General features: G+C 30.8%; 4 protein-coding genes across 5 annotated transcripts; 3 read left to right on the forward strand and 1 right to left on the reverse strand.

The window, feature by feature from the left end:
- Window positions 1-281: 281 nt before the first annotated feature.
- On the reverse strand, window positions 282-3,536 carry LOC120333993 (C-type lectin mannose-binding isoform-like). Of its 2 annotated transcripts, XM_078117291.1 has the most exons (6): window positions 3,375-3,536; window positions 3,004-3,104; window positions 2,742-2,835; window positions 2,144-2,232; window positions 1,772-1,962; window positions 282-1,565 (listed from the first exon to the last, which is right to left on the reverse strand). In XM_078117291.1, exons 1-6 carry the CDS (start codon window positions 3,463-3,465, stop codon window positions 1,319-1,321), a joined length of 813 nt encoding a protein of 270 aa, XP_077973417.1. In that variant the 5' UTR covers window positions 3,466-3,536; the 3' UTR covers window positions 282-1,318. The 2 variants fall into 2 exon arrangements, with proteins under 2 accessions (XP_077973417.1, XP_039257367.2); XM_039401433.2 differs by lacking the exon at window positions 3,004-3,104 and having other exon boundaries at window positions 3,375-3,506.
- A 1,383-nt stretch (window positions 3,537-4,919) lies between these two features.
- On the forward strand, window positions 4,920-10,144 carry LOC120338361 (collectin-11-like). Its single transcript, XM_078117372.1, has 6 exons — window positions 4,920-5,142; window positions 7,122-7,222; window positions 7,355-7,448; window positions 8,058-8,146; window positions 8,346-8,536; window positions 8,879-10,144. Exons 1-6 carry the CDS (start codon window positions 5,058-5,060, stop codon window positions 9,117-9,119), a joined length of 801 nt encoding a protein of 266 aa, XP_077973498.1. The 5' UTR covers window positions 4,920-5,057; the 3' UTR covers window positions 9,120-10,144.
- A 2,728-nt stretch (window positions 10,145-12,872) lies between these two features.
- Window positions 12,873-16,725, forward strand: LOC120333967 (lectin-like). Its single transcript, XM_078117514.1, has 4 exons — window positions 12,873-12,981; window positions 13,207-13,310; window positions 14,513-14,703; window positions 15,209-16,725. The coding sequence occupies exons 1-4, from the start codon at window positions 12,897-12,899 to the stop codon at window positions 15,459-15,461; spliced, it is 633 nt and encodes a 210-aa protein (XP_077973640.1). The 5' UTR covers window positions 12,873-12,896; the 3' UTR covers window positions 15,462-16,725.
- Window positions 16,726-20,370: 3,645 nt separating this feature from the next.
- Window positions 20,371-24,561, forward strand: LOC120333977 (uncharacterized). Its single transcript, XM_078117418.1, has 7 exons — window positions 20,371-20,483; window positions 20,813-20,913; window positions 21,051-21,144; window positions 21,226-21,303; window positions 21,770-21,858; window positions 22,305-22,495; window positions 22,995-24,561. The coding sequence occupies exons 1-7, from the start codon at window positions 20,393-20,395 to the stop codon at window positions 23,233-23,235; spliced, it is 885 nt and encodes a 294-aa protein (XP_077973544.1). The 5' UTR covers window positions 20,371-20,392; the 3' UTR covers window positions 23,236-24,561.
- The last annotated feature ends 1,234 nt before the right edge of the window (window positions 24,562-25,795 follow it).

Genomic DNA, 25,795 nt, shown 5'->3' on the forward strand with positions numbered 1-25,795 from the left:
TATACCTAACCAAATTATTTAAATTTTGTGTTTCCAGTTTTATAAGTCTCGAGAATCTTTTATTATAAATATTAATTTGTCGCAATTAATTGTACAATTAGCACGATTGATTTTGATTGTACCGCGGCAATTTTGAGCCCATTTCTTGTACCCAAAGCAACAATCGCCCATTACCATCAAAAACAATAGGAAATTACATCAAATATTTCAATAAAATTTTATTTGAATCAAAGGCATCATCCAATGTTTTCTTTTTAACTTTATCAATATCAATCACCAAAACTGCCCCAAAAAACCAACCATACCAAAAATGAGTATAATTCATTAAATATATTTTGACTAAATGACAAAATTCCAAATGTAAACGACAAACTGATGAATTATTGAGAGCGTCATCCTCGTTTCCAAAAAATTCTCAAAATTAATAATAACATTAGAGATGTGTGCCTTTAAAAGTTAAAACAGAATAGAAATACATTCATAAAAATATTTTCTTTAGCAGACTTCACAATATCACACAACGCGTCAAGTCAAGTTAATTCAAAAAATAAATATCAGTTTCCTTTTTGCACTGGTGTGTTAACATGCTCATATGAAGGAGATCAGTATCTATTCCATCTGCATAAATTGTAACGATCTTGAATATCGTCTTTTCCAGTTTGGATTTTTATTGGAAGAAAAAAAACTGCTACCAAAATATTCAGTTTTAAAACTTGTCAAAAATAGAAAAATTATAAACAATTGCATTAAAAAGTATATACAAATATTTATATATATATTACAAGTGATTTTTCTACAAGAATTGTCAAAGTTTTCTGTTTGTCTTGTAGGGTCTGAAGCACGCGATTGTATCTTTGATGCAAGTTTAAAGTGATTCAGTTAAAATCAATAAAACTTTTGATTATCTGAATGTTAATATTATTTAGACCACAATGTGTTTGTCACATCGAAAAGTATTCCTCAGAAAGAGGTTCTGAATACCAAACAGACAGTTCGTTTGTCAAATTATTTGATATTGAAATATTTTTTAAAACGTTAAGACATCTTAGATCACAATATGAAACAATGGTTTAGGAATAAAATCGAACAATATTTTCATATAACGAATGTTCATGAACATTATGCATTACGTGGTATTATAAATGATGAAATGAAATAATAACGTGAATTGTCAATTTCATTAGAAAAACTATTTTTTTCAATGCCTTCACATTTCCCTATCGTCATAGTGTTAATCAATGAAATCTCAGTAATAAACAATACTTGAAAATACAATCAAGAAAAGTTTTGTGAAACGAAATTTTGATTAAAAAATATATTATTCAAATTCCCTTTCGCAAACAAAACGATTGACAGCTGAACAGGCTACATCATTACCAACAATCTTTGTATTATAGAATATTATTACGCAGTTTTCGGATGAACCCCCGTTAGGTTCCCCCGATGCCCATATTGCACTTGGCGATCCATTAACATCATCCGACCAAACCCAAATTCCTTCGTGGCTGATGTCGTCCAATCCAATCCATGATCCTCTGGTTAAGTAATGTTTCGGAAATATTTCACTGGATGGAAAACAAAATATTACACATCGAGTTATTGTTTGTAGTGAAATTACCATATCAATTGATTGCGTTTAGAAATACCAGTTCTTGAGTATCTTCAACTGGCGATATCCAGAGAGGTTAATCTTGGAGTCAAAATTGATGACCAAAAAATTCCAGTAATTGTTTCAAATTATGTTAACGTCTCACATAATACGCTAACTTACTTTTTTACTTGGTTGTTCCTCATCCCAGTTGATACCAAACGAGCTCCCAATCTTTCACATTGAGCCTTTGCAGTAGCGTAGTTGACAGAATAAGTGAAACGTTTGTAAATGAGATTATTGCTTGCTCTGAACCATCCGGATATCGAAAACATTTTGTTCATCCTCGAATTTGCTTCAGTCAGGTTTGCGTTCTGTAAAGCAAACTGAGTTATAAATATAACTAAATTTGTTTTCATGTTACCGATGCAACTATAACTAGATGCAACATAAACAATAATAGATTTTTTATGCGTATTGTACAAAAATAATATTCATATTTATATAAAAAATTATAGAAAGCAAATCTATTTGATCCCTGTTTCTTAAACTCACCAATTTGGTATCTCCAATCAATATTTTGGAGTCGAGTTGGCTCACTTCATTCTTCATATTTTTCAACTCATCTTTTATACTTGAAGATGCTGAAAATTTATCAAAAACATAAAATTATGCAACTAATCACATTTTTTAGATCTAACGCAGTAATATTTTTACACAGAATCTTAACATAATATACTTTGATACTGAAGCGTTAGAGAAATCAGGTGACCAACTTACCTTATCAATTAAATTTTGTTTTTATATTTTATGTTTCGTTTTTACTCCGATAAACTAAGTTAAACTTGATAAAACAAAGATTCGATGAAAAGTTGAAATAAAATATAAAATATGAACTTACTTTATTGTGGTTTCTAGGGAACTTTTATAAAGAAAGTATTGAAATGTGTTGCCGGTTTTTCAAATGATTCGACTCAGTTATAAGTTTAATAATATAAACTTAACATTTTGTGTTTCATTCGAAATCTTCGCAAGGGACGAATTGAACTGAGTTGTCAATTTTTCCAAAGTTTTCACTTGTTTTTAAATTTGAAAAAACTAAATCATGCTTATATATAATTGGCATTTTTTGACTAAAATCAATATATCATACTTTTTTGAGTGTCGTTTATTTTGATGGCGAGAGATGAATCAATCTCACTAAATTTGTCCAATTTTTCTTTCATTCCATTCATCTCGTTCTGGAGCTTATAATAAATTTTAACATTTCAGATGAACGAATTATTACAAAAATAGGAAAAAATATATTTTTGTACAATGCGCATATTTTTCTTTGATTTTATTATATAGAACACTAGAGTAAGTTTAATTTTCACTAAGTTTACTAATTAACTTCATTAAGTTTACTAATTAACCTGCATAAACAGGATAAATGCAGCAACCGACACTAGGACGCAGATTCCTAATGATATCGCTAGAACAATCAGAGTTTTCTTGTTTGTAGCTTTATTGTTGTCTGTGGAAAAAAAACGTCTATAAAAGGAATTTCAAAACAGAGATTTCCTAAGATAAAAAAAATATTTTCTGTTCTATTCTATGTCAAAATAAGGCAAACACAAATTGTTGCGACATTGATGTAAAATAGCTGATTTCATATGGATAAAATAGGTTATTTTCATTTTTAAAAGCCTGAGAGGTTTCACCATGCCTGTTTACTCTTGTATTATATTTTTTAATTTTTCTTGTTATAGTACAAATTAGAATTTGAGTTTAATCAAACACAAACCTTGTTTAGGATCTGCAGGTGGCCTTGAAACAGTCGAGGAGATTTCATATACATTTTCACTTTGACCATTTACATAACATCCCATCTCCATGTTACCACTTTATGAAATGATCTTCTTCTCAACTGAACGTAGTGTTGCTATCGATAGCCCTTTTATAGACTACAACATGGCAATAAAATTAGTCAACTTTTACACGCAAACAATTAGGCAAATCGTGTGGAAATAATGAAATAATAATGACATAGAACATATATGTATATACAGTTTATGGCCGTGCATATTTCAAACTAACTGAAAACTTTATTTGTTTTAATATTAATGATTCTGTAAATCAATATTATCAATGCATTAAAGGTGGGAGACGAAACCTCTATTTTGCGGTAAGCCATAAGAATTAGTTACAGAATATTTGACACATTACTTCCTTGATACTCAAGCTAATACATGTTTTTGAATGGCCAATGCTTGTATTAAGTATATCATGATATAAATAAGATTTTTTAATTCACATTTCACATTTTAATATATTTACATTGAGACGTATGCGGATTGACTAAGTGACGTACATGATATGAAAATCTCAATTGATTCACTATACATCAATCATATTTCAAACATACTAATTAGGTCACAGCGAGGAAATATTTTGAATTTCACTCTCCTGCTAGTAAAATTATTGAATGGTTCTGAATTGAAGATTATTAAAATTAAAATGCACATAGCATATGTTATCTTACGTGCCATTTGATGGTTATATCATAAAGATCATAGTTCAATAGTGATATGTTTAAAATATGATTTAAAGTATGATTTAGCTTCAACACAAGCAATATTTTTTGAGCTCTCGATAGATTGTTTAACCTCGATACACAACGGTTGGTTTTTCACTTTTTCTAACTTGCCGACAAGATTGTTTTCGCCTAAATAGCAATAGATCTGGGGATTAATTCAATATGTTCAACAATCCAAACCTAATAAAACGAACAATTTCAAAATGTTTGACGCAGTATACCACGCATGGAGAATGAAATGAAAAATATTCAATATTTGATTGCTCTGACCCTACTAATCTAATCTATGTGATTGAACTGATTGTGATGTGATTGACGTGTATTGTAGCATGTGAGGTTTGTGAAAAAGGAAAGAGGTCCGTCACATTGTCATTCTGAAGATGTCTATATCTAATTATGTTGTATAAAATGATAATCATGAAATATAATAGGAAAATATATGCAGTTAAATATGTAAATGTAAACAGTTATTCATTCATATTTGCAGTCACAATATACATAAGGCATTGGGTATTTTAAACGAGTATTGATTTAAATATCGAGGAAGTAATGCGTCACATATACTGTAACTGGTTGTGTTCTTTCATGGCCAACCATTGATGGTGTATTAGTTATCTGGAATTTACATACTCCGAAAATATACCTTATTAAGGTATAATTTATAACAGATATTGAAATTTGTCATTTGCACTGTCATATAACCAAGGGTATATATTGCTTTGTGTCATTACGGTTTTGCCACCTACTGATGATAATAATGATAACAATTTTATTTGACTTGAAATGTTAGCTGATTAATTAATTTTAGCTGCTAATGCTCTTTAAAAGGGTTATCGGCACCAAGACTTCGCATTTGAAAAGCAGAACATTTTAAAGCGCGTTACTATTGAGATGGAATGTTATGCAAATTTTCAGAGTCAAAATATATATGAAACCGCTCAGACTGCTTCAGAGTCACAAACGATTCCTAAACAAGGTTTGTGTTTTATTTTATTTACTCAACATTTAAATTGTTAAACTACAATAGAAAAACTAGATATAATATGTAAACACGAATCGTAACACAGTATGTTCCATGCTTTGCATTTAAGGGGAAATCAATGTTGTAACCCTTTCCTAATCATTATTATTATTAATTTTATAATAAATATATTCTGAGTTTGATCTGTAACACTGTAATTTTTTATTGAAATTTCACTATTAGATTACAATGCGATTTTAAAGTTATCAATGCTCCTAAACCAACCTATTTCAAACATTCTGATCAAATTTTCTTAAACTCAAAAGAGTTGTCTCGCTTTTTGATGAGTTTTGTGTTTTCTCTTTATATTTAGTATTTCATTTCAGTACTTTTTAAATTTCAGATTAAAATTTAGAAGACTTCACAGTGAATAAATAAATTTTATTGATATCGTCATGCTTCTAGCTTAAAAGAGAATCCAGAATACTCATCTAAAAGATTTTTATAAATTTTTTGGCATAGTGAATAGTCCTTTTTTGAACATTTTTCCGTTTTTGGTGTGGTTAAATATATATAAATATTGGATGACACTTTAATTTTACAATATTTCTATACTGAGTTAATAATGAGGGGTTTCATATACCTTTTGACTTTGAACATTCGCTCAGCATTCCATCTCCATATTATCGCTTTAATGAAATGTTTTGCCGTCTAAATGCACGTCTCAGTGCCGATAACTATTTTTATAAAGAATCAGCAGAAACTCAATAATTTTAGTTAGCTAAACAGGCCAACATTGAAATAAACACGCGCATAATAATTTTTGTTGCTAATCTTCCAATAAAAGTGGGTTGCTAAACCAACATGACGATATAAAACAATATACAGTATATTATCAGTTAAGTGAATATGATAAACTAACGGATAACTTTATCCGATTTGTAAATTCATACAATTAATGATAAAAGGTTGGCTCCGAAATGAGTGTTTTGCGGTAAGCCGAATGAACTAGTGATGAAATATATGACGTATTACTTCCTTGATGTTTAAATTACTTTGAATACAAATCTGAACGAAGTGACTTAACTGTGTTTGATGAGTATTGAAGCAATTGAGGTTTGCATAATACGTACGTAAGTTCGTCACTTATTCAACAGGAACACAGTCTATATCTAAGTACTTTATATTGTATAAAATGATATTCATAAAAATATAATATGAAAAATATATGCCTAACTGTTATGCATTCAAATTTTTTAAATACAAAATTCACGAAGTTTCGTTTTTGAAAACACCTATTCATTTAAATATCAAGGAAGTAATGCGTCACATTTCTGCCACTATGTCTGTTCTTTCCTGGCCCACCTTCGTTGTTGTATTTTTTATCTGGAATTCACATAATCGAGAATAAATCTTCTTGAGGCATAGGCTAATTCAAACCAAAAAATGTTGTTTGACGTACACGGTCCACATAATCAAGGGTATACATTGTTTTGTGTCGTTATTGTTTTGCCATCCAATGATAATAATAATGAAAATAATTTCATTCGCCTTCAGACGATCACTGCATAATTAATGTTAGCTGCTAATTCTCTATAAAACGAATATCGGCACCAAGACTGCGCGTTTTAGAATATGGATATGGAATGTTATGCAAATTTTCATAGTCAAAATATATATGAAACCCCTCAAACTGTTTCAGGGCCACCTGCGTTTCTTAAACATGGTTTGTGTTTGATTAAACTTAAATATGAATTTGTAATATAACAAGGAAAAATAAAAAAATAGGATACAAGGGTAAACATGCATGGTAAACCTTCTTCGGCTTTCAAACATGCAAATATCATTACTTTTCTCCATATGAAATCAGCTATTTTACAGGAATGTTGTAACAAATTTTAATTGCCCTATTTTTACGTAGAATAAAAAAATGAGTAATTCCTCATGAAATCACTTTTTCAAATGCCTTTCATCCACGTTTTTATTTTCCACAGACAACAAGGAGGCTACGAACAAGAAAACTCTGTTTGTTTTCGCGATATCTTTTGGAATATGCTTCATTGTGTCTGTTGCTGCATTTATTCTGATCATCCAAGTTAGTTAGTAGTGGGAATTAAATTAAGCCTAATGTTCCATATATTAAAATCAAATAAAAAAATTCGTATCGTACGAAAAGTTGTTAATTCTGTTCAATTTCGTTTTTTGAAATATTCAAATTTATTTTAAGCTCCATAACAAGATGAATCGTATGAGAGATAAATTGGACAAAATGAGTGAGATCGATTCATCCCTCGCCAGCAATATAAACGACACTCAAAAAAGTACGATATATTGATTTTAGTCAAAACATGCCAATTGTATATTAGCCTGATCTATTTTATCGAAAATAAAAACAAATGAAAACTTTTGCAATATTGACAAAGCAAAGATTTCAAATAAAACACAAAAGAGTAGGTTTATATATGTTATTAATGACAAGGCATCGCATTTCAAAAGCTTGGAAACGACATTCAAAAACGAAAATTATTTTGAATTTCAATGAAAATTTGCCAATGGCATGCCAATTAAGTTTAACATTTGTTTTACAACTTATAAATAGTCCAGACATTTGAACAATTGGCAACGCTTTTTAATTTCTTCATAACAAAATTTCCAAGAAAACACAGAAAAGTAAGTTCATATTTCAGATATTTGAATTTTTGATCAAGTTTTTGCTTCAGAAGGCTTAACATGGTTTATCGAAGTAAAAACAAAACATGAAATTAAAAAATATATATTAATGAAAAAGTAAGCTTGTCACCTGCCTTCTCTGATGCTTCAGAATCAGAATAAATTATATTGGAATCATTCGTAAAAACTTACTGCGTGCGATCTAAACCTGTGATTAGTCAACATTTTTTATGTTTTCAAATAAATTAATAAATTTTCAGTTACTTCAAGTATAAAACATGAGTTGAAAAATATGAAGAATGGATTGAGCCAACTTGACTCCAAAATATTGATTGGAGATAACAATTTGGTGAGTTTGAGCAACAAGGAACTATTTCCTTTGTCTATCTATAATTTTCTTTAGTATGAATTATAAAAGTATATGAATATTATTTTTGCACAATAAACGTAAAAAACGAACATATTGTTGTTTATGTTGCATCTAGTTATACAGAAACATGTAAAAACACAATGTTTCAGGGTTATTTTAAACTTAGTTTGCTTTACAGAAAGCAAACGTGACTGAAGCAAATTTGAGGATGAACAAAATGTTTTCGATATCCGGATGGTTCAGAGCAAGCAATAATCTCATTTACAAGCGTTTCACTGATTTTGTCAACTACGCTACTGCAAAGGCTCAATGTGAAGAAATGGGAGCTCGTTTGGTTTCAACTGGAATTAGGAACAACCAAGTGAAAAAGTAAGTTAGTGACTTGTGTTAGAAACGTTAACACTCTTCTTTTACTTTCAGTACTTTCAGTTAGATCCAGCAGTATCTATAGGTTTCTACAGTACAAATGAAATGTATTTTTAAATGTTGTTGTTATTGACGTAAAAGCCACTATTTACCTCACTCACTACTAGTTAATATATCTTGTCAGTATGGAAATTAATTACCAAAAACTCATTTCAAATTTGTTCACAATATTTTTTGGCACTTTGTAACATGTTTTCATTTCTTGCACATGTGAGCTGTAATATGTAAATATGGCTATAAATGAAGCTTTAACTTTCAGTAAATAATAATTCTGCATCTTCTTAGTGAAATATTCCCGAAACATTACCTAACTGGAGCGTATGCATGGATAGGATTGGACGACATAAGCAAGGAAGGAATTTGGGTTTGGTCGGATGGAGGAAATGAATCAACAAGCGCAATATGGGAATCGTCACAACCAAACGGGGGCAGAAGCGAAAACTGTGCAGTAATCATATTGCCTGGTGCTCTTGATATTGCGTGCTCTGTAGTCCAAAGATTTGTTTGCGAAAGGGAATTTGCATGACGTTTTTCGTATCACTGAATGATATTTTTAAATTTAATTCTAAATTAATTTCTGATATTGCAATTTAATTTCCTGTCTGTTTATGAGTGAAGAAAAATAAACCCTATAGAATTGTCTGACTTATAGTTTAAAACATTCTGCCCAATATAATATTTATTTTTGTCTTTATAAATGCTTTTCTAATTTATTGTTTCTGATTTGAGACCACAAAATTATACTTTTGCCGTCAACAGTATTGAAACGTACAGTGAAAATTAAAATTGAAAGCATAGGGAATCTTTTCAAATTTGAATTTTCCAATAGCATTGGTTAAAATTGAGTTAATTCAATCTAAAAAATGTAGAAATTATTTTTCGGAATTAGGTTAGGTATTTTAACATTTTAACAATGTGAGGCTCCTTACTTCAAATTGAATTTTACACAAACAGTCATATATGGAAATTAGCTATACGTTGTGCTACGAACTGGTTTATTGTGCAATCTACATTTTATTTGATGATGCTTTTTATGTGATAAACGCTATGATGACATTCATTTAAAATGCCAATGAAAATCAAATTGTGTCCACCTACAAGGAATACTTGTCATAACTTTTATGGAGTGTCGAACTTTTGAACATTTATATTTATGCATCAAAGTCGATCCAAATTCTATGTGACGGGGTGAAATGATGTTAACTCTACTGAAATAAACCTATAAATATAATCTATGTATAATTTTGTATTACTGTTTTCTGCAAATTTATGTGGGAGTTTTTATATTAACACCTCGAATATTTTTATAAAAGTTTTTAACCTTCGTATGTGGTTATGAAATGTGATGAAAATCCCCGAAAGCTAATAGAATGTAGATGATAAGTTTTACGTTAAGAATTTCATCTACGTTCACATGCAATCAATAAATTATCATGGAAATGTTTCTTCATTTTGCATTTTGAAATATACTGATGATTCGAAAAATAATTTGATCAATCATCCAGTTTTAATTAGTGTGATAAGTCTTTTTCGAACACTTTAATTTTGGGTTATTCAAACTATGAATAAATTTTGCAGTCATATTTACATTTGTGAAATTCTTTCATAATTAAAAATTAAAGTTTTTTTTGTCAAGACCAGGGCGAATGTGTAGCATGGAGGAATCATGTGCATGTGATATAAAAATTTAATACTGCTTTACCACAAAATGTAATTGAGCCAAGATGGCCCAGGATTTTCACATGTGCGACCTTCCCTGCTTAAAGATTAATGTGAACTGTTACTTATAATCGGAATTCCTAAATTTATGAATAACATCAATAACATTATGACATACGTCATAATACATATATCATACATAATACACACAGTTCCACCGACACAAAATCTTAAAGGATAGATAAGCAAAAACGAAATCAATAGCGAAAGTAAAATTTCATGAATTGCTATTTAATAACCTGATAAATTTGCTACGAAAGAAATTTTAAGAGTTTCTTACAATTTTTTTTTTCATTAAGTGAAATATTTTCGGTACATTCCCTAGCCGGAACTAGTGCAAGGATAGGATTGGATGATATACATTAGCAATAAAAGTTCATAAATCCCAGGAAATAAGCGAGTCAAAGTTATACGGGACTTTTATTAACCTAGTGAAACAGTAAGGTCTGTGTGCATTAATACGTTCGTAACAGCATCGTAATATATTAGGATAAAAAATTATTAATTGAACTTCGCAGTTTATCACACCGCGTTGGCCAAACTAAAAATATATATATTTAGTTTAATTTGAATTATTACTTTCCACTCAGAGATGTTTCCAATTTTGCAGGACAGAAGTCAGTTTAGTCTCATATATTCAACTTGGGCTTCTATACTCGCGTTGAAAAAATATATTCAGAAGCATCAATGATCCTGTAATTGAATTTTCGATGCATGAATGACTAATGCAGTGGTGAAGTATGAAATACCATTGTATAATATGTAAATAAATCGCGGTTTTCCGTCGATATGCCATTGCTCCAAGGGGGCAAAGTGATGTTCTTTTTTTATAGACAACGTGAAGCTGATATTTGATATATAACTGTTTAACTAAACACAAAACTGAAAAAACGCAATGATCGATCTTTCTTGCGCGATACACAAATCAAATAGAAAGTAATATAAAATAGCGGAATATTAACAGTCTACTGATGAATTAATTTATCTTCCACATGCATATTCTCATATATGCAAACTGACATCATATATGCAAAAATATTTATATGTCAGAGTACCCAATGTTATAGAACAGGTTGGTCTTTTTTAGTTTTTTTTAAATGAATAATACAAAAGCCTTCACCGTGTTGCTTTTTATTATACTTTTGGTTGCCTTTAGTATAAAAGATGGTATATTTAAATATAAATAAATTGGTCATCTATGACATTTGAAGCCAGTCGTAGAATTTGACATTGATTTCCTCCAATGGGTATGTGTACTCATTATCACCTGCAAATGTTTGCGTTTCAGACAAAAATCCATTTCTTTATTTTAATTATATTTTAACTTGGGGTTGGTACTTATGATCTTGTTTGTGCACACGTCTCCGAAGTAAACAAATCTTCAATGTTATTTACCGTAGTATGTTGGATCACTATTTGAAGATTTCAAAAATTAAATTGCCAAATTTTATTTAAAATGAACTGATTTACGTCTCTGCGGGTGCGTGTTAAGTTTGATAGCAATGATCAAAAATATATGTTTATTTATTTAAGCTTCAAATCAAGATTGCAAATTGCCAACCCCTGAGCTATCACGTTGGTATAGTTGAACTGAATCACTGGCTTTTTCAGCTGGTGTAATGAAATGTCGCCTATTAGCATAATATTGGTACAACTAACATATTTTAGTTAAATATCGGGTCTCGTAGGACTATGTGGAAATTTGGGAAATATTGCATAAATCAGCTTTCGAGTGAAACCAAGCGCATTTATGTACTGAAAATGTAAAATAGATCAGTGTATTAATCGTGGCAAAAAGATTTTTATTCCTCAAAACATCAATCTCACTTCACCATAACAAGACAAACAAAAACAACAGAAACAGCGACGACGACTAGAATTCAACAAATTGATCGATCGGCACAGATCCGACTAAGCTGTGGAGTGTACAGGAATGAATGAATCCACGAAAAATAAAATTGAGAATAATAAATAGTTGCAGGATGTATGCTATACTCAACAATGTAAATTGAGCTGTATTCAAATATTTGGCAATGTACTGCATAATGAAATGCTGTTCGGAATCTAAATATAGATTTAGATTGTATAAACCAAATAGACATTCATTTAAATATTGAGTCACTATTTATTTTTCACTGCTACGCTAGGTTCATCGGAATTACCAATGCAATAGTTGACTTTTGAATATTGCGTCATATCATTTGTCACTTTCTCTCATATTACACTGTTATTATAAACCAGTGATATTGCTTCCCACTCCTTATGTATATCTGATTAGGCTTGTTGGAGATATGAAGTAATAATTTAAATTGAATGGCGTAGTTCACCATATAGACTACCTGGTCCACCTACATATTTTCCTTATTAACCAAGAAACTTTTTCATAATATTTATTGTGTCTGCGGTTATATTGTTTTATTATATGTGGTTTCGGTATAGGTATAGGTGACGAATGTGTATTTGCCTCCCTTTTTTCGTGTAGAGCTGACTTATTCTTCAGAGTTGCTTCTAATTCTCTGTAAAATGGTGATCGGCACCATGTCTTTGTGTATTTGAGAAGCAGAACATTCCATAAAGCTAAAAGATGGAAATTGAATGTTATGCAAATGTTGAAAATATTTATGAAACCGCTCAGACTGCTTCGAGACCACCTTCAATTCCAGAACAAGGTTTGTGTTTCGTTTTGGTAACTTAAATTCTAATTTGTAATATAATGAGAGAAAATGAAAAATATTCAAATGTCATTTTCCTTATGAAATAAGGTATTTCACAGCAATGCCGTGACAAATTTTAATTGCCCTATTTTTACGTATAATAAAAAATGAGTAATTTTTTTTACCTCATGAAATATATATTTTTTTAAAACCCTTTCGTCCACGTTTTCTTTTCCACAGACAACAATAAAGCTACGAACAAGAAAACTATCTTTGTTGTCACAGTATCTTTTGAAATATACTTCATTGTGTCTGTTGCTGCTTTTGTCCTCCTGATTACGCAAGTTCGTTAGTACTGGGAATTTAATTAAGTCTTATGTTTTATATAATGAAATCAAATAAAAATATGCGTATTGTACAAAAGTTTGTTTGTTTTCTACTTCAGTAATAATCGCTTCATTTGAAATAGTCAAATTTATTTTAAGCTCCAGAACAAGATGGAACATATAACAGAAAAATTGAACAAAATGAGTGAGATTGATTCATCTCTCGCCAGCAATATAAACGACACCCAGAAACGTATGATATATATATATTTCAGTCGAAACATGCCGATTGTATATTAAAATAAATTATTTATATAAAAACAAGTGGAAACTTTTGAACAATTGACAACGCAGTTTAATTCTTCCCTCGCAAAGATTTCAAATAAAACACAAAAAAGTAACTCAATATTATTAGTATGTTAATAACTATGCATCGCTTTTGGAAATATTGAAAACGACAATCGAAAATCTAATTTATTTTCCGCATGCATTACTTGTATTTTAGGTTGTCAAAAACTTTCATATTCTGGGGACTGTTTCAGTTTAGTTCCGACAAATTTTTGTTAACGTCTTCATAACGCTCTCTCAATGTTATTTTTTGTTCATAGCCTACAAATTATTGCTACGTAATTTAGTCTATCCCTTCCCCATGGTTTCTGATAATCTGTTGTTGCATCCATTTTCTGCAACCTAATCCGTGAAGATTGATAACTAAATTACTGGAGACTTATTTTTGTTCCCATGAGTGCACCAAGAAAGTTAGCTAGAGCAGAGCCTTTAAAAAGAAAAGGATTGTCAACTATTTTTTATTGAAGTTGGATCAACCGCTGTGTGTCTTGAATGCCGAAAAAGCGTTGCCGTTTAAAAATAATAAAATATAATTTAAATCTTAGTGCGTGAGATCAAAAATTTGATTAGTCACTTGATTTTATGTTTTCTAAAAAATTTCCAGCTTCTCCAAGTATAAAAATTAAGAATGAAGTGAGACAACTTGACTCCAAAATACTCACTGGAGATAACGAATTGGTGAGGTTAAGCAACAGGGACCAAATAAGTGCCTATAATTCTTTTTTCATCAATTCCAAATGCATATGAATATTATTTTTGTAATATAAACTTAAATAAAAAGAAATATTGTTGTTTATGTTGCATCTTGTTATACAGTAACAGGTACACAAAACAATATTTCAGGTTTATTTATAATTTAGTTTGATTCACAGAAAGCAAACTTGACTGAAGCAAATTTGAGGATAAACAAAATGTTTTCGATATCAGGATGGTTCAGAGCAAGCAATAATCTCATTTACAAACGATTCACTGATTCTGTCAACTACGCGACTGCAAAGGCTCAATGTGAAGGAATGGGAGCTCGTTTGGTTTCGACTGGAATTAGGAACAACAAAGTGAAAAGGTAGGTTAGTAATTTGTGTTAGGTAAGTCTAAACTCTATTTGTCGTGTACTTTTATTTAAATTTATCAGTATCTATAGGTTATTACAGTACAAAATAAATATATTTTTAGATGTTGCTGTTATTGTCGTAAAAGCCACTACGTACTTACTTTCTCTATTACTTAATAAATATTTCAAAATATTTCTCGTCAATATAGAAAGTATTTACCAGAAACTCATTTTAAATTTGTTCACAATTTTTTTGAAATTTGATAGCTCGTTGTCTCACTACAAATTTCGCACATATTGAAACGAAACAGCGTAAGTATCCTCTTATTAACTTTGGCGAGATGAAAAAACGCTTACGTTGACACAAGTCAAAAATAATCATTCATGAATTAAAGATAAAACGTACCAATAAATTTTAACCTTTTTCATTTCTACATGTGAACTCTAATATACGAACAGAATTTGGATACAAAAATAGCTCTAAGTGTCCGTAATTAACAATTCTGCATTATCTTAGTGAAATATTCACGAAACATTACCTAACCGGAGCGTATGCATGGATAGGACTGAACGACATCAGCAATGAAGGAATTTGGGTTTGGTCGGACGTAGTAAATGTATCGCCAAGCAAGATATGGGCACCGGCGGAACCAACCGGAGGCTTAAACGAAGACTGCGCACATATGATATTATTGAATTCCAAACTTGATGTTTACGATGGTGGCTGTACTGGTCCCCATCGATTTGTTTGCGAAAGTGACTCTGCATGATTCCGCTATTCTAAGATATTGTTTGATTTAATTTTAAGATATTGTTCAATATTTCTATTCAAATTATTGTCTGTTTAAGAATATGGAAAACTTAACGCAAAAGATTGGATGTGAATTTTGGTTTAATTTTTCTAATGCTCTTTCTATTTTTTATTTATTTTATATTTGTTCTTCAAAGCTTTTCATTTCCGATTTTTTGACCATTTTATCTTACTTTCATTCTTTTCAATATCGATAGTCAAAATCCAAATTTTTCATTGCATTCTGGAAGAATTTAGTTTTAGTACAGTGCAACTATGAGTGAAATGAACCTCCAACCTATTTTTCTGAAGTATCTCGTATGTTTTAACATTCTAGAAAATATTTCAATATTGGCGAATGGTTATAAAGTTTTGCTCCTGATAATCAAAAATGATTGTATGTATTTAGCATACACGTTCAACCTGCATTTAGGTGCCTGCAACTTTTTCAACCTGCATTAATGCGCTTCAAAAAGTGGCAGACGAACCTGAAATTTCTACAATGCTACTTGAATATCCTATTTATCAAATAAAGAGATATTATTTATCATTGCTATAAAATTTATTTTCAAGACTGTAAATCACGGGTAATTTAACAATTTATCAGTTGGAAATCTTTGATCAGAGATTAAAGAAACTATGATAAATTACATTGAAGATATGTTTACTTCAAAGACTTAATATATAAGATCCAACCCCAGGTTAGGTGCTGAAACAAATGTTTAAGGTCATTGATACACAATTGGCGCGTTTTAATTGGAATTGCAATAGGTTGAGTTTTCGAGGGACATGTTTATTTTTTACAAGCGATGCATCGTTTAAAGTTGGTTGCGTTTTTGAGTGACATGTTTATTTTTATTTTTTACAAGCGATACATCGTTTGAAGTTGAACAATTATTGAGAAAAGTTCTTATTGTTTGAAATTTATGAAAAGAAGGAATTAAATTTCGTTGTTGTAGCATTTCTATTTTTTCGATTTGTTCTTAAATTGAGAAAACATTAATTGGTATTAATCTGCAATTTATAGAATTTGATTTGGATGTCTTTTTTGCAAGCATTGCTCAGTTTAATTTACTTCATTGTTTCATTTAAAATCTTTGCAAAACGAAAATATAATTCTGTTGTCAGTTTCTCAATGATTTTACCAAAAAAAAAAAAAGTGTGAATGTTATATCACACGATTGATTTTTCCACAATTTTTATCGTCGTTTATAATGCTGGCAAGAGCTGATTTAATATTTTTTACTTTTCCCAGTTTTTCTCTCATAAGTTTTATCTCGTTCTGAAACCTAAAATAATTTTGAAAATTGCAAATACCGTAAATGAATAACAATAATTGAAAACAAACAGCCTATTATATCATATAAAAGATTGGGCAATATAGTGCATAAGGTTAATTTAATCGCAGAAAAGATAAATATATAAAATAAACGATATTAATACTAACTTTTATAATCAGAATAAATGCAGGTACAGACACTAAGAAGCAGATTTTCATTGATATCGCGAGAACAAACAAAGTTTTCATGTTTAGCTTTATTTGTTGTCTATGAAAAGAGAATATTTGTAAGACGTCAATAAACATGTCGTACAAGAAATTACATAGAATATTACTCGTGTCATACTTGGCGTGTATGAAGTATTTCAATTTTTTTGGGGTTTTGCTCAAAAATTACTCAAAAAAATATGAATTTTTTTGGGGGTGAGGCGGAGCCTAAATGCATGGTCGTACTGGCTAGAAATCTTACTCAAGTAAAACAGGTGGTTTTAGCTGGCGAACCAAAGCAGTTGAGACCTGTTATCATGTCTGCTGCTGCTTGGGAATACGAGCTTGGAAATTCATACCTTGAACGACTCATGGAATCATAATCCATATTTTTACCCGAACAGAAGTCTTACCACTTTGATTTCTTTTTAAATACAATGTAGGACAAATGCTGTGTGCCCATTTGTGTTTACATGTCATATCTAGATTTTCCTTTGCAATTTATCAAATGAAATTTTGCGTAAATCAAAGAAATCACAAACTTTGTTTAGGAATCGTATATATCCTAAAGCAGTCTGAGTGGTTTCATATCTATTTTGACTTTGACAGTGGTTTCATTCTGTTTTGATTTTGAAAATTTGCATGAGATTCCATCTCAATAGTAAAGCTTTATAAAATGTCCTACTCCTCAAATGCGAAGTCTTGGTGCCAATAACCGTTTTATAGAGACTTAGCAGCTAACATTAAATAATCAGCTAACAGTTCACGTCGTATTATATTTCTCAACGTAATATTCCGTTTTAATATTATCAGTGGGTGGCAAAACCCTAATGGCACAAAAGAATATTTGCCCTTGGTTATATAGCCATGCAAATGTCAACTTACACCATCTATTTTTAATTTATACCTTCAGATGAATTCTCTCTCGATTATGTAAATACCAGATAAATAACACAACATCGAAGGTGGGCCTGAAAAGAACAGAACCAGTGACAGAATATGTGACGTATTATTTCCTTAATGTTTAAATGAATACGGGTTTTAAAATAACATTGCCTTATTAATTTTGTGATTACAACTACGAATGCATAGCGGTTTAGCATATATTTTTCACATCATATTTTTATGATTATTTTATGCAATCATTATTAAAGACTGTATGTGGGTTGACAATGTGACGCACTTGTTATGCGAACCTCGATTGCTTCAATATACGCCAATCACCGTTCAATCACGTCGGTCATATTTTGGTCACTTCTTCTACTAGAGTCAGAGCAAGCAAATAATGAATATTTTTTATTCTATTCTCTCCATGAGTGGTATACTGCTATACTATACTATACTTTTGATTTACATGGTTATTTAGGATCATCGAATCTATTGAAATAACCTCAAGATCCATTGCTATTTAGATCAATACAATCTCGTAGGCAAGTTGAAAATACAAAAAACTACTCGACGCTTTCCCTTTTATGACTTTGTGAGAGAGAGTCTATTACTCCTACACTCCAGTTCATGGTATTTCTATGAAATATATTAGTAGACCTGTAAACTGCCTGTAGTCAGTAAAACACAGGCTTGTCTATGGGACCTATTTTTATGTCTCATTCCCATCCCATCCCATGGGATTCCCATTGGAATACAATTCAATAAAAATTGTTGAATTTAGTTTTAGCGTCTACTAAATAGAACTACATGTACGAAGAGACATGCAAAACAACAAAAATTACGGCCTTATGTAACTTTATATTCATAACTATTATACATGTGTCCATCAGCCCCTTTCACGAAGTATATTGTTGATGCCCCATTTATTCTGCTCTTTTTACCTAACAAGAGAGCTATGCTCAAATATTAAGACACGAAGTTTATAACGAAATGTTCTACCTTCATTTCCATGAAATTCATACGGTTTTCGTGTCCCACGTGTTGCATGGAAAATACAAATGTGTTCTGTCCCATCCCATCCCATGGGAATCCCATTCCCATGAACAAGCCTGGTAAAACATGTTGTTATAAACTATAACAAATACAATCTTCCAAAATTTTTTAGCTAAAAAAATTATGCTTGTGTTGTGGCGAAATTATACCTAAATTATGAATACATTACTATCACACTATGGTCTTTATGACATAATCATTAATTAGGTTGTAAAATATCATATTCCACGAACATTTTATTTACATGGAAGTACGGCTTTGATATAATTTATTTGGAGGAAAAGACAAAATGAAAATAATTAAAGATATCAAACTGTTTGCCACTTCGTCTGAAAACATCGGGAATGGGTATATCAAGAATTGATAACTAATTATTAATTTGAATTAACAGTCGGAGTTGTATAGGACTAAATAGCAATCTGGCAGAAGTTGATTTTAATAATTTTAATAATCTTAAATAACTTGGTATCTCGGAAATTTTCAATGATCTTACTAGCAGGAGAGTGAAATTCAAAAAATATTTTCTTGCTGTGACCTAACCAATATGATTGACGTGTATTGAAGTAATTAGGTTTTTCAAATCAAGTACGTCACGTAGTAAATTCGTACAGGTCTAAATATAGATATATTTTAATGTTAGATATAAATTTAAAAAAATATTCTATACTTATTTATATTATGATATTCTTAAGGCAAGCCTTTCGAGTATCAAGGAAGTAATGTGTCACATATTCGGTAACTAGTTTTTATGGCTTACGCAAAATAGTTGTTTCGTCTCCCATGCACTTTTGACGCATTGATAACATGGATTTACAGAATCATTAATGTACCTTAAGCTATAACTCAAAACAGTTAAAGGTTTCAGTTAGTCTGACATAGGCACAACCAAATAAATAAGACTATATATTGTTTCAAGTCATTATTATGGTTTTGTCTCCCACTGATAATAATACCAAATCACTCAGTCAATCCGTATAGGTCTAAATGTAAATATATTATGATGCGGAATATAATGTAAGAAATCCCATTTTTTTTCTCATTTTTATCATGATATTATTAAAGCAAGCATTGGCCATTTAAAACATGTGTTAGCTTGAGTATCAAGAATGTAATGTGTCACATATTCGATAACTAGTTTTCATGGCTTATCGCAAAATAGTTGTTTCGTCTCCCACCTTTGACGCATTTGATAATATGGTTGCACAGAATTATTATTGTACCTTGAGCCATAATTTAAAAACAATTAAAGGTTGCAGGTAGTTTGACATATGCACGGCCCTACAACAAAAAATATTGTACAATGTCATTATAATGGTTTCGTCTCCCACTGATAATAAAACCAAATACCATTTTGTCGCGTGATTCGTCTTAATGTTTCTGTGTTCAGCTGACTAATTCTAATGTGATGTTGTACCCCTATAAAATGGTTATCAGAAGCAAGACTTTGATCAGATAGGAGGAAGATCACAACATATAGCGTTGACATGGAGATGAAATATTATGCGAATGGTCAAAGTGAAAATACATATGAAACTCCTCAGACTGCTTCAGGGCCAGTTGTGGTTCCTAAACAAGGTTTGTGTTTTATTCAATTAACTTAACCTCTATTTTGTAATATACCAATAGAAAAAGAAAAATAGACAAGGGCATACAGGCTTGGTGAAACTTTTTCGACTGTTGGGCCATAATTTTATTCCAATTTGCCCTATTTCATTTATTTCAAGTTCGTGTAGAGTAACTCCCGTAGTATTTGTACCTGAAATTAAAGCCTAACGCTAACCTAGTGCACATACTACGTTCCGGTGCCCGCCATCTTTTTTCACATATTTCGGGAATATCATTTTTTTACCTCATGACATCTCTTTTTTTGAAATTCGCTTTTATCCACGTTTTCTTTTTCACAGACAACAATAACACTACGAACAAGAAAACTGTATTTGTTGTCGCAATATCTTTTGGAATATGCTTTATTGTGTCTGTTGCTGCACTTATCCTGATTATGCAAGTTAGTTAGTACTGAGAATTAAATCGAGCTTATATTCTATAAAATAAAATAAAAATATGCGTATTGTACGAAATTTTTTTTTGCTTTGTATATTTGTGATAATCCAGTTTATTTGGAATATTCAAATTTATTTCAAGTTCCAGAACGAGATGAAACATATGAGAGAAAAATTGGACAAAATGAGTGAGATTGATTCATCTCTCGTCAGCAATATAAGCGACACTCAAAAGCGTAAGATATTTTGACCTCAAGCAAAACATGCAATTGTATATTAGTATATTAGCAGTAATTAGTTTTTTTTTTCAATTTAAGAACAAATGGAAACGTTTGAAAAATTGACAACACAGTTCAATTATTCCCTTGCGAAGATTTCGAATGAAACACAAAAGAGTAAGTTTATATTATTAATATCTTAATAACTAGGCATCGCATTTCAATAGCTTAGAAACGACACTCAAAACGCAAGTTATTTTTGATTTCTATGGAAATTTGCTAATGGTAGGTCAATGAAGTTTCACATTTTTTTAATAACTTGAGATAGTCGAGAAGTTTGAAAAACTTAGCTACGCATTTAAATTTCTTCCTCACAAAAATTTCCAAGAAAACACTACAAAAAGAGTAAGTTCATATTTTAGATATATAAACTTCGTATCAAGTTTTTGCTTTATCAAGTTCAACATACCGTAGTTTATCGAAGTAAAAACTATACATAATATATAAAAAAGATAAAAATGATAAAGTAAGCTGCTAACTTGACTTCTTTAACGCCTTATAATCGAAGTAAGTTATATTAAATGTCACTAGATCCGAAAATGTGATTAGTTGCCTAATTTAATGTTTTTGAATAAATTTTCAGCTTCTTCAAGTATAAAACATGAGTTAAAAAATATGAAGAATGGATTGAGCCAACTTGACTCCAAAATATTGATTGGAGATAACAATTTGGTGAGTTTGATCAACAGGGACCTATTTACTTTGTCTATCTATAATTTTCTTTAGTATGAAATATAAAAGTATATGAATATTATTTTTGCACAATAAACGTAAAAAACGAAAATATTGTTGTTTATGTTGCATCAAGTTTTACAGAAACATGTTAAAACACAATATTTCAGGATTATTTTAAACGGTGCTCCCGAAGTATGCGAACCAAGATGGCGAACATCGGAACGTAACATGGGTAACAACAGGTTAGGGTTAGGCCATAATTTTTTTCCAATTTTCCTTATTTTAGTCCTATTATCAGTTCGAAGACTAGCCAAGAGCCTCCCGTAGTATTTATACCTAAAATTATGGTCTAACCCTAACCTAGTACACATATTACATTCCGATGTCCGTCATCTTGGTTCGCATACTTCGGGAGCTCCTTTTAAGCTTAGTTTGCTTTACAGAAAGCAAACCTGAGTGAAACAAATTTGAGGATGAACAAAATGTTTTCGATATCCGGTTGGTTCAGAGCAAGCAATAATCTCATTTACAAGCGTTTCACTGATTTTGTCAACTACGCAACTGCAAAGGCTCAATGTGAAGAAATGGGAGCTCGTTTGGTTTCAACTGGAATTAGGAACAACCAAGTGAAAAAGTAAGTTAGTGACATGTGTTAGAAACGTTAACACTCTTCTTTTACTTTCAGTACTTCCAGTTAGATCTAGCAGTATCTATAGGTTTTTACAGTAGAAATTTAATGTATTTTTAGATGTTGTTGTTAATGGCGTAAAAGCCACTATTTACCTCACTTACTACTAGTTAACAAATATTTCTTGTCAATATGGAAATTACTTACCAAAAACTCATTTCAAATTTGTTCACTACATTTTTCCGCACTTTGTAACTTGTTTTTTTTTACCACAAATGTTGCCAATACTCAAACAAAACAGCGTGAGTTTCCACTTATTAGTTTTGGCGAGATGAAGAAACGCGTACATTGACACAATTCGAAATTAATCTTTCATGAGGATAAAACCTACGTAAAACGAAATATATTTGTTACTTTATCTCTTGCACATGTAAGCTGTAATATGTAAATATGGCTACAAATGAAGCTTAAACTCTCAATAATTAATAAATCTGCACCTTCTTAGTGAAATATTCCCGAATCATTACCTAACTGGAGCGTATGCATGGATAGGATTGGACGACATAAGCAAGGAAGGAATTTGGGTTTGGTCGGATGGAGGAAATGAATCAACAAGCGCAATATGGCAATCGTCACAACCAAACGGGGGCAGAAAAGAAAACTGTGCAGTAATCGTATTGCATGGTGCTCTTGATATTGCGTGCTCTGGAGTCCAAAGATTTGTTTGCGAAAGGGAATTTGCATGACGTTTTTCGTATCATGGAATGATATTTTTAAATTTAATTCTAAATTAATTTCTGATATTGCAATTTATTTCCTGTCTGTTTATTAGTAAAGAAAAATAAACCCTTTAGATTTGACTGACTTATAGTTTGAACATTCTACTGTTTATAATATTAATTGGTTTATAAATGCTTTTCAAATTTACTAATATTTTACAGGAGATAAATCATAATACATATTCGTTCATAATACAAACAGACAAGCGGCGCACAAGCTTAGATGAAAGATAAGTAGTTGGTTCTACAGAAGTCAAATCAATAACAAAAGTAATAATTCATAAATTTCTAAATATTCATGTATGAAAATATGTAAATAATCTGTATGATAATAAATATTTACGTTATTATTTTTTTTATTTTATAGTTGTTTCTCAAAATTACTATCTCCGACTAATGACCACGATATCATACTTTATCATATCAGAATCGACCGACAAACAGAATGGAAGCCTTTTATTGCATGTTTCACGCGTTAATTTAAACTTTTAAAGACAGAACAGAATCAAGATTCAATATTGATTTCAATCTTGAACAAACGGTTATCTGTAAAAAAATGTAATGGAGCTGCGCAACGAGTTGTCTATTTTGCATTCTACATTTCATGCTATGATGCTTTCGAAAATTGATAATTATGACTTCATGTGGTTAGTTACAAAAGGTTATGCCTCAGATGGCCATTACGCTTACTATTTTTAATTGATTAATCTAATTCAGGCACAAAATGCACATCAAATGATATAAATATGTATATGATATATACATATATTTGTTACTTTTTTGTTCACTGCCACTGCTGATATTTTTTTTCATTTATTAACAAGTTTTAAACCTGAAAACTTTGATTAAAATTTTAGGATATTTATTGTGTAAATGTATTTTCTTCAGCAGTATAAAACCATAGCCCAAGTTGAATAAATGAGATTCAATATCTTTCCCAACTACCGCCAAACTGGCCTCTGGTCTAAAAAATTGAAAACATCTGTAAGGATTGAATTTATAATAAATATATTCTGAGGTTGACCTGTAACACTGTAAAGTCTAATTGGTAAAACAAACTTTACTATCAGATCAAAGCTGTTTGAAATTTATCATTGCACTTAAACCAACCTTTTTCAAACATTCTGATCAAATTTTCGTAGAGTCAAAAGAGTTGATTCTTTTATTTGATGGAATTTGTATTTTTCTCTTTGGATTTACAATTCCATCTTAGTGTTTTGTTAATTTTCGGAAGAAAGTTAAAAATTTCACAGTTATTAAATAAATTTTATTGACATCGTCTTGCTTCTAGCTTTTAAAGAGACACTAGAATACTCAGCTAAAAGATTTTCTGCTATTTCTGCATAGAGATTCCTTTTTTAACAATTTTTATTTCTGGTGTTGGATGATAATACAAAAATATTGGATGATGCTTCAAATTGAGGTAATATTTCTATTATTGGTTGAATAATAAAATTTTTGATTGTTGTTATTGCAAGGGTGTAGCATGGAGGACCAATTAAATATATTGAACGCGGCTTTTCGTCTTAAGATCATTGCCTCAAGACGGCGAAGTGTCGTTTATTTTTAATAGGCAGTGTTTCATTGGCAGGAAATGATTAATAATTAAAGTGAAATCATAGGTTTATCAATCCCATTAAAGCTGAAAAAACTGGCCAGCCACTTCCATTGCGAAGTACCTGAACATGATAATCAATAATAAAAAATCGTTAAATAGTGAGTGTTTACTAATAATTACTTACTAACTCTTCGACAAGCATTTTGTGAAGGTGGCTGATACAAAAGCCCTACCGTGCTTTTTAACAGACTTTTCGTTGTCTTAAGTCTAAGAAGGGAAATGAAAGCGAATATTTCATTGTCTACTACAATTTATATTGTTGTTGGGTTAGTAAACAATTCCGAAATACGCCAGTCATCAAGAATATTTCAACCAGCGCACTTTTGAATCCAGTCGTAGATTGTAGCATTACTTATATCTAATCGGCATTTGCACCCATGGGTATTTGCAATCTAGGACAGTGGTTCTTAAACTTTTTGAGCCGCGCCACCCTTTGAAAAATTTTACAAACTTCGCGCCTCCCCCTCTTTTTGCTTTAAAAAAAATGCTTTTGTGATGGGCAGGTTGCTATATATTAAGATGGCGCTATAAGAGTGTTGGTCTCATAGCGTCATTGCTCAGATTGTTTAGGCATAAAACGATTCGGAGTACAACTTCGCCATTCACTGTCGTATGTATAAAGCCACATAATGGTTGGTCATCATATATTCCCGTTTTTGCAATGCCTGGTAAACTCAAACTAATTTGCAAGTAAAACTAAACACGCAATAAACCTATGCTTTAATGTATTTTCTGCTTAAACGTTTAAATAAGACACGTAAAATTTCAATCAATTGTTTACTTCATCACTATTGAGCGATGCCAAAATTATTTACTGTGTGTTAAAACTAAGCAACAATTACAGACTTCTTGGCTTGCCTAACGTTTCAAACAAAATGGAGAAGTACAAATGAATTTATGTAAATTTAA

The sequence above is a fragment of the Styela clava genome, chromosome 10, assembly GCF_964204865.1.
Source record: "Styela clava chromosome 10, kaStyClav1.hap1.2, whole genome shotgun sequence".
NCBI lineage: Eukaryota > Metazoa > Chordata > Ascidiacea > Stolidobranchia > Styelidae > Styela > Styela clava.